The sequence below is a fragment of the Sturnira hondurensis genome, unplaced genomic scaffold, assembly GCF_014824575.4.
Source record: "Sturnira hondurensis isolate 20B ecotype Veracruz unplaced genomic scaffold, ASM1482457v3 Scaffold0015596, whole genome shotgun sequence".
NCBI classification, from domain to species: domain Eukaryota; kingdom Metazoa; phylum Chordata; class Mammalia; order Chiroptera; family Phyllostomidae; genus Sturnira; species Sturnira hondurensis.
Genome location: NW_028088227.1, coordinates 17961511 through 17975201, shown reverse-complemented (window position 1 = coordinate 17975201; position 13691 = coordinate 17961511). Strand labels below are relative to the sequence as shown.

General features: G+C 41.4%; 1 protein-coding gene across 2 annotated transcripts in view; it reads right to left on the bottom strand.

Moving 5' to 3' along the window:
• The window catches only part of DCBLD1 (discoidin, CUB and LCCL domain containing 1), a 64461-nt gene that overhangs the window by 18115 nt on the left and 32655 nt on the right, over window positions 1-13691 (bottom strand). Inside the window, exons 3-6 of one of the 2 annotated variants that reach the window (XM_037065113.1) lie at window positions 11499-11633; window positions 10108-10159; window positions 5854-5926; window positions 1390-1523 (exon numbers count right to left, since the gene is read on the bottom strand). In XM_037065113.1, the coding sequence (XP_036921008.1) occupies window positions 1390-1523; window positions 5854-5926; window positions 10108-10159; window positions 11499-11633 (394 nt within the window). The remainder of the gene's footprint in view (window positions 1-1389; window positions 1524-5853; window positions 5927-10107; window positions 10160-11498; window positions 11634-13691) is intronic. The other variant, XM_037065114.1, reaches the window with a different exon arrangement.

Genomic DNA, 13691 nt, shown 5'->3' with positions numbered 1-13691 from the left:
TTGGAAACATCATGCTCTCACCTTTGGGTGGTAACTTGGTGAGCTTAGGCCAACATCCCCAAACCCAGAAACTAGTTTTTATCTCAAAGTTTACTTATGAGTTCATAAACTGGTTCTTTGAAACATAAAATACATATTCTTATAAAAATAACGTTATCACTTGTGTTCAGAATCCCTATTTGGCCCACAATATTACTAAATACATTCAAATAAAAAGTAGTAGCGAGGGAAAGAAATGATCGTATAACTTCCTCAAAATGACCTCAGGGTCACTGTATTTATACTAACTTGGGAACCCATCTACTCCCCACGTTGTGATTTTTTTTTACCGGATAAGATAGTCCATAATCCATTGTGAGAACGGAACAGTCAAATATGGTCATGTTCTTTCTGCATGCAAGAAGGGGCTGGGGCTAAATGGTGGGGACAGCAGAGTGATGCCCAAGCTGGCCAGTGGGAGAAGACACAGGTCCTCCCTTACTTTCTCCTGCTTCGGGATCCTGAACTGCCTATAGCCTCTGTTTTGTGCTATATCCTCAGAACCAATTCCACGTGACAACCTATCAAAAAAACCAAAGTTGCAGTAGTGGGAAGACATTTCCAGGGGCAGATAGAGAGTGAAGGAGAGAGATAAACACAGCGGCTAGAGGAATACTTTTCCCTCACTAGGTGTCTCCTTCCAAGGGGGGCCTCCCTCTGGACCCTGCCTGTCTACACATGTGGACATCTGGACCACAGGCGGGCCTATATTTGATCCTAAGGGCTCCAGTTTCCACTCCAGAAGCCGAGGGAACCCGAAAGCTTTAAAGGCTGAGGCTGAAACATTTAAAGTAACAGACATACTTCTTATGAAGCTAAAAGAGCAGAGAATAACACCAAAGAGAGCAGTTCGCAACATTTACAAAAGTCTTTCTTCACTTCCCAACTATTATTTACCATTAAGAGACTGTCTCTAGGAATCTTCTGGGGAGCTCTGTAGTTCAGAACGGATTTATTTCAGTCCCATAGTCTCCCTTCAGTATCTTCAGTAATGTTGGAGATTGACCAATAAATCACTGACACTGAAAAAGCTAAAAAGGAATACAATTTTTGTTCTCTCCCACTGAAGCAAGTAGAGATACTGCTCTCCCTGCGGACTTCAGATGGGTCCCATTTTAATTCACTTGTCAGCGTAACCAGGGAGCTTTTTTATTGCTGCCTTTACCTTCCACACAGACACCATAAATTCTGCTCTAACACACATACTCTTCTCAGTTGACAAACCCTTTTTTATCACATGTCTGCTGCTCTTTCAAAATTGTGAGCTGATGATGCCTTCACATTACCTGCAAGTTTGTGAGCTGATGATGCCTTCGCATTACCACTCAAAACAACAGGCAAAGTACTTACTCCCTGGAGAGCACACCATTGGCCAGGATCCCTTTGTAGCGACTTATCCCTTTGCGCTGAAGCACACTGATCTGACCTCCCAGTTCATCTGCAATTATTCCGGCGTGGGTGGCCGCTTTGCACAGTAAAGAGTTCTGAAACAAGGCAACACTGTCACTCATAGCAGACTCAAGAATACCTTTAAAATATAGTTCAGGTTTTCCATTTTGTTTTAACTTGTGGTCAGGATCCCTAACTGATCCATGGCATTGCTTAACTATAATTCATTTAAATAAAAAGTAAAACGGGGGGAGGAAGAAAGCATTTAGATAGAACGACCTCAATGACATCAGAGGCACCACAGGTAGGCTGACTAACTTGGGAGCCTACCCACCAGGTGGGTAAGAAGGTAATGCATAGCAGTACCACTCTTCCAGTGAGTAACGCCTCCTGGTGGCCGTGCCCTGTGTAGTTACCCTCCACACCGACTCTGAACTGGCCTTGTAGCTGGTCTGGTGCTGCTGCATATGTCACCGAGGCCACCTCTGGCCCTCTGGCCCCCAGTGTCCTACCACATGACCACAGCTGCGGGAGCGGTGCGAGGCAAAGGGAGCTGAAGAATGAGCCGCCCAGACGGCTGACCCGCAAACTCAGCAGCAAATGAAAGGGTTGTTATTTTAAGCCACTGAGTTTTGGAGTGGCAAAAATAAATAACTGTTCAGCAGAAATAGATAACAGATCAGTTCTTCACATTTGGTTTGCCAGATGTACATACTGAGGATCATTGGAGAGGGTGAACCTTCCACACCACAGTTTATTTTATGATAATTTTTAGATTGAAGAAGGTATAAGAAACCAAAACAGTAATGTCAAAACACTCAAAGGCTGCTGTCTTGTGTGACAACCCAAGCAGGAGCACCTGACTGGCTGAGTAGCAGGGGCCCTGTGATTGAAACTGGCCTGCTGGAAAGGGGCGGGAGGGAGGACCGGACCTTTTCAAAGCGTTGCCCAGGCCCTAGGTCCCCATGAGCACAGACCTATGTGGGAGCATGAGTAGACAGTCAGCCCAGGACTGGGAGGTTGAGAAGCATCATTTTTTAAATAAGCTTTAGCAATGCTCCACTTCTCCAAGACGGCTAATGCCATAAAGAGAAAAACAGCTTGTGAAATTGCATCTCAGTAACTGGACTTGTGAGTTCTTCCTTGTGTTAATGACAGGCTGTTCACCTTATTTCAGCAGAAAAATGCACTTACATTTAGGTTACAATATTAGGAGGACCAACCAGACCGATCATATTTTCTAGTTAACATGGCTGCAATAAAATTGAGAATGTTTATGATCTTTGACTTAAGAGCTCAAATATCGAATAGATTAGATTTTGCAAAGTGAATCATTGGCAATAACTGTTGTCATAGGCAAGAAAAGAGGGGAAAGATTTTATGATAGAGGATGTGAGAACACTAAAACATAGATGCAGATACTGTCCTTCTTGATTTTGGAAAAAAATAATAAGAATTAGAAAAAGAGGAAATCATAGTGCTCTTTAAACAAAACAGGCAGCTTGTAGTTTTACTTTCCCTAAAATTTCTTTTCTTAGAAAGATCTCTTATCCCTGCTTTAGACTCTCAGGGCACAATGTGGAGGAGCCAGTTGTAATGGAAAAGTCCTGGATTTAAACTCAGCTCATCCTGGCTCTGTGTCTAAGTCCACCAGGTGTGCTTAAGTCATTTCACAGCTCAGGGTTTGGCTTCCCAGTTCAGCCACACAATGGAAAGGCTGGACTGGATCATGTCTGCCAGCGATTTTCAACCAGTGTGCTGCAGGAATTTTAAAACTTGCAACACCTGACTATTTAGTCGGGGACACTGACCTCTTTTCCCTTAGATCGTCACATTAAAAAACAACAAGAGCCATCTGGTGTGAATGGATCAAAATTATACCTCTTTTTTTTTGGTCGGCTTGACAAAAAAATACAATGTCGTTTTTGGTGTTCTGCAGAATTTTAGTAAGTAGTTTATTGTGCCATGAGATGGAAAAGGTTGAAAACCGCTGATGTCTGGCATTTTTTTGAATGGCCCGTCACGTCGTGACCCTGAAGGGCACCCTATGAACCCAGGATAGGGTGCGTGCACACCTGCTTATCTCTTTCAGCCCCGGAATGTAAGGCAAACTGGCATCTCTGACAAAGGTTGTGATAACTACTTCTGGCCCTTTCAGAGGCTGGAAGTCTCACTGCTTCTTGAGACATCCGATTCCATCTGGCACTGCTCAATGATTCCTCCTATGCAGCTGAGATTGGCCTCCCTGTAACTTTCACCCACTGATCCTAGCTCTGGGGTTTTGAACAAAGCAGAATGAATCAATTCCTTTTCCATGATTGCTTTTTAGGACAACGTATGTCTCCCCTGAACACCCGTTTCCCACCAATAGCTTCTCTGGTAACTTGTTTGATAAGTTCTGTCATCCTGCCCTACAGGATATGCTTTGGTTTTGCAAAGATGCTTCCAGAAAAAGACTTGCTACTGCTGAACACATTTCCTAAAATACAGGTACCATAAGACGGCCTCCAAAACAATTCCCAGGATCTCTGCCTCATGGAATTTCCCTAGCGCGCACTCCCTTCGGGTGGGGAAGGAGCTGTGGCCTTCTGCTAACTAATAAAATACAGCAAAGGTGATGGATACCACTCCCATGCTAACATTTCATAAGAATGTAACCTGTCTCGCTAGGAGACTCCCTTGTTAGAGAACGCTCTCTAGTTGTCTTTGAAGAAGCAAGTAGTGATGTGGGGGAGGCCCACGAGGCAAGGAGCTGTGGGCAGCCTCTAGCAAAACCCCGGGAGAACCTGAGCTCCTCCATCTGACCTCCCGTAAGTAACTGAATGCCGCCAACACCACGGTAGCTTAGAAGAAAATCTTTCCCCAGTCCAGGCTCAGAAGAGACTGCAGGCCTGGCTGACATCGTGAGTGCACCCATTAGACACTGAAGCAGAGAACTCATCTGAGCCATGCCCAGACTCCTGACCCACAGAACACGGGAGAGACTATATGTATTGTTCTAAATTTCTACGTTTGTGGTGATGTTATGTAGCAATAGATATCTTATATGCCCATGATATTTTTTAAAAGGCACTGATCAGACTTCTTTGAAGAGATTAGTTTCCAAAATACAAATTTTCCCTCCAGAAAAATCATTCTAAAAGCAAATGGTATAAAACTAGCCAGTGAGTCAAATAGGAAGCCCACTTGTACTGTTTGCAAATCGAGTACTTAGGTCTCCTGCCAGCAAACCCGTTCCACTGAGAAAGAAAGCTGTCAGAGGAGGCAAGATAAACGACTAAGCAGGAAAATGATGCTTTTTCTCTAATTGTACACAATTCTTATGTTTCTTGCATGGCACAGGAAATAATCAAGACAAACTTTCTTTTGCTCAGGGGGAACTACACTTTTCTTATTTCTATTAGTTAATTTCCTGAAGTCCTTTAGGAATAGCCTATTCCAAGTATATCTTCAAACTGAGGTAGCATAAACCATTTTAAGGTTCAAACAATTTGTAGGCCAAATGAATATCCTGTGTCAATCTTGTAAATAAAGACAATACATGAAAAAGGAAATAAAGTCCAAAATAACAGAGGCCACTGCTTCCAGAATCAGGATGTGCTAAAAGCAAACACTGAAGCCAGGTTTTTTCCACCCAGCTGGAGATGAGTTATCAAACTTCTAGAACATGTATGTTTTCCCAGCGCTTGCAGACACATGCCAATAACTCTTGGAAAAAAGTGCCATCACATTTCTAATAACTCAGGCAAATTCCTGTAAATCTAATTATTTTAAACAGCAATGCAACATTTTAAAAATCAGATCTTGGATTTCCAGGACAGTAATCTGTAAATAGTAGTAAGAAATGAAAGACTGTACATCTGGAGACAAGTCACATATTTTACAAAAATGACACCTTGTTAATTTATTTTCCTCTGGGAAAAAATGTATACAACCCAGAAAATCTCATTAGACATAAGAAATTGGGGTGCAAGGAGGGAGGGGAATAACTAGGAAGAGGGCAGAAGGCTTCTTTGGTCCCAGACGCAGTGTCACTGTTCTGTGATGTGCGTGATCATGCCCTTGGCTATTATTACATGAACCAAACGGAGCGTTAACATAAAGAAATGGACCATAACAAAAAGATGGTCTCTTATCAAAACTGGATAGAATTCTATTCTCTGGAGTTAAAAAGAGTTTTTTTCACTTTACCATTTTATTTACAGTGTGTTTAATGGGAAGTGCTAAAACTAGGAATGAATACATGAATAACCTTGGTTTTTATACTTAATTTATTCCATTCATTCTTAGAAAAGCGAGAACTGTGTGACTAACCACAGAGTTCTACATCTTATTGCGCTTCACTCCGTAGTGAATTCAGCCAGAGCAACAGCGCTCACTCTTTTCAGTTCCCTCCCTAACGTCAAATTACCCTCCGTCACTTACATCTCTATATCCATCCACCACGTTCCCAAAAACGTCTCCTGCTATGTCTCTACAACCAGCTGGGCAGAATTTGCTAAAAGAAAAGAAAAAAAGTAAAGAAAAGAAAGAATTTATATTTTATTAAATGATACTTCAATTTAAAAGTATACTTAAAACCGTTTTCTCTCCTCCACAGAACACTTTGATGACAAACCAGAAACCCAATTTATGAAAATGCAGATTAATCTAAAATGTTACTCTTAAAGCAAGTTTTACACAATAATTTCTGTATTTGTTTTACATAAGGATTTGTTATAAACCCTTTTAAATAGTGAGCTTTCCTGGTGCATCTTAATTGATCCTAAGATGTCCAAAAATACTTTTAAGGGAAAAAAGCAAAATTTCTAAATACTATATTTAGCAGGATCTTATTTGTATAAAAAATATTTAAAACATGTAAAACAACAACTTGTGTTTTCTACGAACAAAAAGAAGACAAGGAATTAGATCTCTGGATCCTTGTAGGATTTTGAGAAACTTCCCCTTTCTGTGGTATTTAACTCTATAATGCCTGGTTCACTCTACTAGCACAATCCAATGGAGACGTAATGAAAACCACATATATAAGTCTAAATATTCTAGTAACCACACTTTAAAAAGTAGAAAGAGCCTTAGCTGGTGTGGCCCAGTGGATTAAGCACCAGCCTGAGAACCAAAGGGTGGCTGGTTTGATTCCCAGTCAGGGCATGCACCTGGGTTGCAGGTCAGGTCAGGTCTCCAATAGGGGGTGTGCCAGAGGCAACCACAGATTTGATGTTTCTCTTGCTCTCTTTTCATTTCCTTCCCCTTTGTCTAAAATAAATTTCTTCCTGGATGATGTGCCTCAGTGGACGGAGCCCCGGATTGAGAAACGAACAGTCACTGATTCAATTCCCAGTCAGGGCACATGCCTGGGTTGTAGGTCCCCAGTAGGGGGCGCACGAGAGGCAACCACACATTTGATATTTCTCTGCCTCTCATCCTCCCTCCCTTCTCCCTCTAAAAAATAAATAAAGGAAATATTTTTTAAGTAGAAACAAAAAACTATATTAATAGTATATTCTATTTAACCCAATATATTCAAATTTTATCATTTCCACAAGTGACAAATAGGAAAAATCATCAGTGAAGTATATTTTAGCCTTTTCTTTTTGGTACCACGTCTTAAAAATCTGCTGTATATATATTTTTAAGATTTATTTATTTTTTTTCTTTAGAGGGGAAGGGAAGGAGAGAAATATCAATGTATGGTTGCCTCTCATGAGTCCCCTGCTGGGAACTGGCCTGCAACCCAGGCATGTGCCCTGACTGGGAATCGAACTGCGATCGCGTGGTTCGCAGGCCCGCGCTCAATCCACTGAGCTACGCCAGCCAGGGCTGCTGTATATTTTATACTTAGAGCACTTCTCAGTTTGAACTGGCTACAGTCCAGGTGTTTGATAACTACACATGGCTAATATGGGACAGTGATGGTCTGCATTAGTTATGAATTACTTTTGCAATCAGAAAAAAAGGTGTATGTACTTTTTAGCTTAACTAAAGTACATCTGACAAAACTGTGACATATTTAAAGTATTCATCATGATGATTTATGTCAGCCATCTAAATAACACATCCACCATCTCACACGTTTCTATTTATAAATACATGTATTTTAATACATAATACATAATGTATATGTATGTGAGAACGTTTAGGTCAATTCTTTTAGCAAATTTCCACTATACGGGGCATTGGTATCAGCTCTAGTCACCCTGGTGCACTTAGATCCTCACAGCTCGTCCTTCTTGAAGCTGGAAGTTTGTTCCCTTTCACCAATCTCTCCCTACTTCCTCTACATCCCAGCCCTTAGCAACAACTTTTCCACAAGTCTGATCAAAAAGGGTATATTTTAAAATTAGGATACCATGTGGTTGACAGTTATTTTTTAAGAAACTGTTCGGAAACACTTCATGGCATATGGTGTGGTGTAGGGGCCTAGGGCAGGGTGACCCATGCCCTGGTACTACCTAGCTAGTTGTTGCCCCCGAATAGGCAGATAATCCCCCTTAAAATCAGTTTCCTCATCTGGAGTTCATCCAAGAGGCTACATATCAACAGGCTGTGAATGACAACTATACATCTGTGGAAAACAAGCAAAAAGAAAGTCAAACGCTGTAAGAACAATGACAACTTTGAAGATGAAGGCCAAGTGCCCATTTCTACACATACCACAGTGCGACAGTGTTTAGTCGCTTTGCTGAAAAAGAATCTACCAGTCCAAACATATTCCAAAATAGTTGCCTTGACTTCATTTCTTCTGTTTCCTTCTGCTAACTTGGCAAATTAGATGAGGAACAACATCTAATTATCAAAACTACCCAAATAAATAACTCACAATTCTTTCCCATTGACCTAATGGAGTCCAGCACTGAACAATAATCAAGGAATTAAGAAATGAAGACAACAGGGAATCCTGCTACACATTTACAATTCCTTATCCGAACCCATAGAGCCTGAGGTATTTCAGAATGCAGACTTTTTTGGGTCACATTATTTGGTGGCAATACACAATCAGGCATTGCCACCAAATGAGGTGTAAAAGTGTTTTGACTTCCCAGGCTTTCTGCGTTTCACAGGTGTAAGGGAGGGACTATGAACCTGTGTTCGTCATCCCACCTCATCTTTCCCTAAACACTACAGAATGCCTGGGCCACAGTTTAAATCCACGATTTTCTATCTTTTCATCTCACGATACACACAAACTAATTACTAAAACTCTGTGGCACACCAAAAATATATATCACATTTTTTGCCATTCTGACAAAAAAAATAGGCATGATTTTAATTCATTCACGCCAGATGGCTATTGTTGGGCCAGCGCCCCTCACTAAATAGTCATGTGTTGCATGTAAGTTGCTGGCTTTGAGATCTGGAACCATAACCTCACTCGTTGGCCTCAGTATTTTCCTTTTGTTAGGGGACAGGGAATGATCCCTGATGCCCAGAGGCCCTGTTACCACCAGCGCTGCACAGGCAGAGTGGAAAGACCTTAGAGAATGTTGGTGGATATCTCTACATTGGATGCATGGCAATTTTGCAGGCACTATTTAATTACTCGTCATTTTTACTTTTGTTTTTTCTCTAAGCAGACTTAACACTAGAGTTTATTTTGCATATAAAAAATCTCATTTATTGGAATATCTGAGATGATTAGGACCACGGACTCCTGAACCTGACACTGGGTACACTTTTTAAGTGCGGAGTACTGGGCAAGTTACAATGCTTAACCGCTTTGTGTCTGTTTTCAAGGTAGGACAGAACCTGCCTTGCAGGCATGTTGGAACACTCAGACGAGTTGCTTACACGCTCCGTCCAGACACTAAGCACCTGGCACTAAGAAAGCACTCTAAGGAGTTATAGCTGGTGATAGTGTTGTTGGCAATTACCTCTAGACAAGTGGTTCTCAACCGGTTGTGAGTTTTGCTCACAGGAAGATACTTGGCAATGTCTGGAGACATTCTGGGTCATCACATTGGCACACAGAGGCTAGAAGCCAGGGTTACTGCCGAACATCCAACAGTGCACAGAACAGCCCTTCACAGCAAAGAATCATCCACCCCAAAATACCAATGGTGCCAAGGCTGAGAAATCCTGCTCTAGGCTCTTCTACTTTACAGATGAGGAAATGCACATCACAGAGATAAAGCTATCTTTCTAGTTAAAGCTAGGATGCAAATTTTCATTTGCTGTTCTCAGTAGGTTTCCATTTTGTGGGAAAGACAAAGCCAACGCCCTCTGAAAGTCAAAGAATTAACAAAAGTCACTCCCAAAGGCAGGCCAGGTAAAAAATGTGCTGGGCATGAGGGTAGGACTCAGGGAACAGCAAACTGGAGCTGCAGGGCCAAATCCAGCCTGCTGCTTGTTTTTGTAAATGAAGTTTTATCAGAACACAGCCCTGCTCATTTGTTTACATACAGTCTGTGGCGGCTTTTGCATCATAGTGGCAACAAAAACTATATGAGGAGATGCAAAAGAGACTGCGGGACCTGCCAAACCCAAAATATTTACTACCTGGCCCTTGACAGAAAAAGTGTGCTGACCTCTTCTGCATAAGAAACCATTTCAAACATCCCTTGTGAGTTACAACATAGATGGTGTTCTTAAAAAATTAAGTACAAATAATATCTGGTTGGATGTGAAGGAAAACATGTTCACAACATGTGACTGTGGCGCGGCCAGGACACCTCTACTTACCCGTATTCTGTCTTCGAGTAATGGTTAGCTCGTTCCAAACATGTGATTAAATCTGTCATAAAGATAATTGTAATTAGCGGGCTAAATGGAAGTTAGGATACTTATGCTTAAAAGATTTCTTTTAAAATAAAAAAGACAATTTTAAAAAGCATTTATTCATTATCTAGCTATGTACATTTTTCTGTTTGACAATCAATCAAAACTGAGCGTAATGCCCTCAGAATTCAACAGTTCCCTTCATTTCTCTTTTCCACCCTCCACGCGGTGTTTCAGGGGTTGTCCAGTGAGCGACAACAGAAACTATTTCCAATATAAAAAGCAACCATGGGTAGTTACTCTCCACTCTGTGCCTACAAAAATCATGTGTCTGACCTCCCTTGGCAGAAGGCAGTTTTAAAGCCCAAAGTGGTTCGTGGAGAAGGTTCAGGAACATTGTAATTTAACAATTTAGCTATTAGAGCGACCCAAGAACCACATGTTTACCAAGAGCACGAACAGCCTCTTCTCTTCCATCGGTAAGAACCAAGGGCTTAAAACGAGGGTGCTGTCTGGGCATGGAACCAACGGAGATGCTAAGATACCATAGAGTTTGATGCATTTACGTCAACCTACTATAGTTTCCAAAATATTCCACACTTGCTGCAATAGTTTTTCTTTCCTTAATCTTTCCGATAGTTCTTAGGGAGCAACATATGGTGAACACTGGCCAAGCTGGGGCCTGTTGGGATGGGTGAGATTTCACTGGCTGAGTGGGAAATGAACAGTACGTCCCTTCCCAGAGTACTTCTGCCAGGCAGGAGCGAAAGCAGAAACTCCGGGCACTTCTGTGCCTGGGCAGACAGAGAGTAGACTGCACGGTAATTCCTCTGGGGAACAAGAGACTTGGACAGAGCCCATGCTTCCCTTCTCATCTGTGTTCCTGCTTCCCTTTTCTCCTGCTCAGGGGTCAGATGCATGGTTAGGAGACTCTGCTAGTGACTACAGCCTGCTCAGACTCATATGCCGCCCATGCTGGTGCACTGGGCTGTGTGTGTGTGTCGTGGGAACTGGATAAAAGGCTTGTCCTGTGCAAGAAATGGGTGGGTGAAGGACAACAGAGAGTAGCTGGACCTTAGAAGGGTCAAGACGGTAGCCCCAAGGATGGTCCACCCAAAGTTACTAGGAAAATGCGATCAACTCTCTTCCACATAGGTCAGTGGCTCAAGCTAACAAGTTCCACAAAAGTGTTCAGTTCGGACCTAACTACTTACAGAGGCATTGCATTTCTCTCTCCTCTCACATCTTAATTCAGTATCTGGGGGCTTAGCTATGTCCAGAGATAGTGATAAGTAGCAAGAGGAATTCTCAGACAGATAGAGGTTTACAGGTTTTTGTTGATTCTTCTGCCATACCTGGATGGTCACTGCTGGCATAGGTCAGCAGAAAGCCCCGCCCGGAAGTGTGGGATCCACTCGCAAAGTGAACAGTGACTTCACTTGAGTTCAGCAAGAGTACTTTGGGAACATTCATACTTCCACAATATGGTCCTATAAACAAAGCACATTTTTGGCACATTTCAAAATTTAGCACAAGGAATTGGTATACGGCATTTTTTCCTCTTGAAGGTCAAATTTACCAGACAACACATATGTAAGACTGTAATCATCACTCTACTGGAATTTTGGTTCATACTGAGACTGACAGTGAACCTGATGATATGGACAAGCCAAGCGGGGACAGTGGCTAACTCTGGATAAGTAACAGGCTAGAATCAGTTCATTGTGAACTAGCCAAAAGACAGGCTTTGGGTTTTATAAGAATAAGACCAACAAAGTTCAAATATATTAGGTAGTGAAGAAAATTTTATCACAAAAGTGATATTTCAGGGGCCTCCTAAATTTGCCTAAAGTACCATTTCAATGTTTGTGTCCCCCCCCAACGCATACATTGAATTCTCAGTGCTGTCACGTGACAGTATCAGGAGGTGGTGTGGGGTGCGAGGGTGGAGCCCTAATGAGATGAGCGCCTTTACATGGAGGCCCCAGAGAGCTCGCTTGCCCCTCACCCCTGTGAAGACTGTGGACCAAGAAGTGGGCCCTAACCAGCCACTGTACTGATCTGCCAGCACCATGATCTTGGACTTCGCAGCCTCCAGACTGTGTAAAATAGATGTCTGTTGTTTTTAACTATCCAGTCTGTGGTATTTTGTTACTGACTAAAACAGGTAGTAAAGAAAATGTCATCACAAAAAATGTACTCCAGGGGCCTCTTAAATTTGCGCAAAGAAACTGACAAGTTCTCTTTTTTAAAGGAGACTCCAGAATTAAAAGAATGTTTAATGCATGGTAAACACATTCTCACGCAGTTTATGGATTTATCTCTCTTTCACAGTAGCTTTTGGTTAATCCACATAATTTATTTTGATTTGTAAAGTAAAGTTCATAGAAAAGCAAAATAATTTCTAAAGCCTTTTGGAATCCTACAGTAGAAATTATGTAATTAAGAGTATTACATATTGTTTCTAGAATAAGTTGCTTGAAAAGCAATAGGGAGCTTAATGAATTTTCAAAGCACAAAACTAGATTTGAAGCTAAAAAAATAAAATAAAACACCTTTCTAAGCCTACTCAAGTTACAGTTTAGTTTGTAAATTGTTGTCTTAAGAGTCATGTATGTATGCAAGACACAATAATTTCTCTGAAAATAGGGATTAGCAAGCAGACTTTGAAGACAGGTATTCTTTATTGACTTTTCCAAAAATAAAAGTGTGGGAAGAGTCAACAACATCAACAATGACAGTATCAGCTCAAGGAGGGAGGAGGAACAGAAAAAGACAACGCTAACTCAGTGTGAATGAAACTGAACACTAGCCAAGACCAACTGAGGGACCAAGCTGCTAAAAGATTCAGGTGAGCGTCCTGAACTTAACTCAGCATTCCTTTCCTGATATGAGACAGAACTTCTCTCTGTTCTGTCTTGGTCTCACATTCTGAGATGTGAAATAGCAAGAGAGAAATGCTGTGTGTTTACCTTAATGCCCCAAATCACTGTTGTTCCCTATTTTTAAATTTCAGAAAAATCCAAATAAAAAAAGATCACTTCCCTCTTTAGAGACGCTCATCATGTATAATTACTTACATGAGTTAATACTTGCAAATTACTTCGAAGGCGACCTAGCACATAATGAGAGCTATAAAAGTACTTGTGAAATAAGTAAGTGCATACATTAAAACAAACAAACAATAATGTCTGTTTTCCTTTTGGACTGTGTCCCGTGCAGTCAGGAAGTTCTCTGCCACTTTATCTCCAGCAGCTCGTATAGTATCTGGCATGTGGTGGCCTTTCTGATACTCTTTGAATTGAAATAAAGTTAAATGTTCTTCCATTTGCAACAGTCTGTTCTTAAAAATCAAACCTGATGATAAAGAGACATAAAATACTTCATTCTGTCATTTTAAAATATCATGAAGAAGTCGGGAGGAGAAGTGTGGAAAAGCAAGAGAGGAATTCATTAGTGTAATGGATACACGGATTTTTACGAACAGTAATAGCACTCAAGCAGGGTAGGTGGGCAATTTATACTAAATCCATTTTTGTATAATAAAG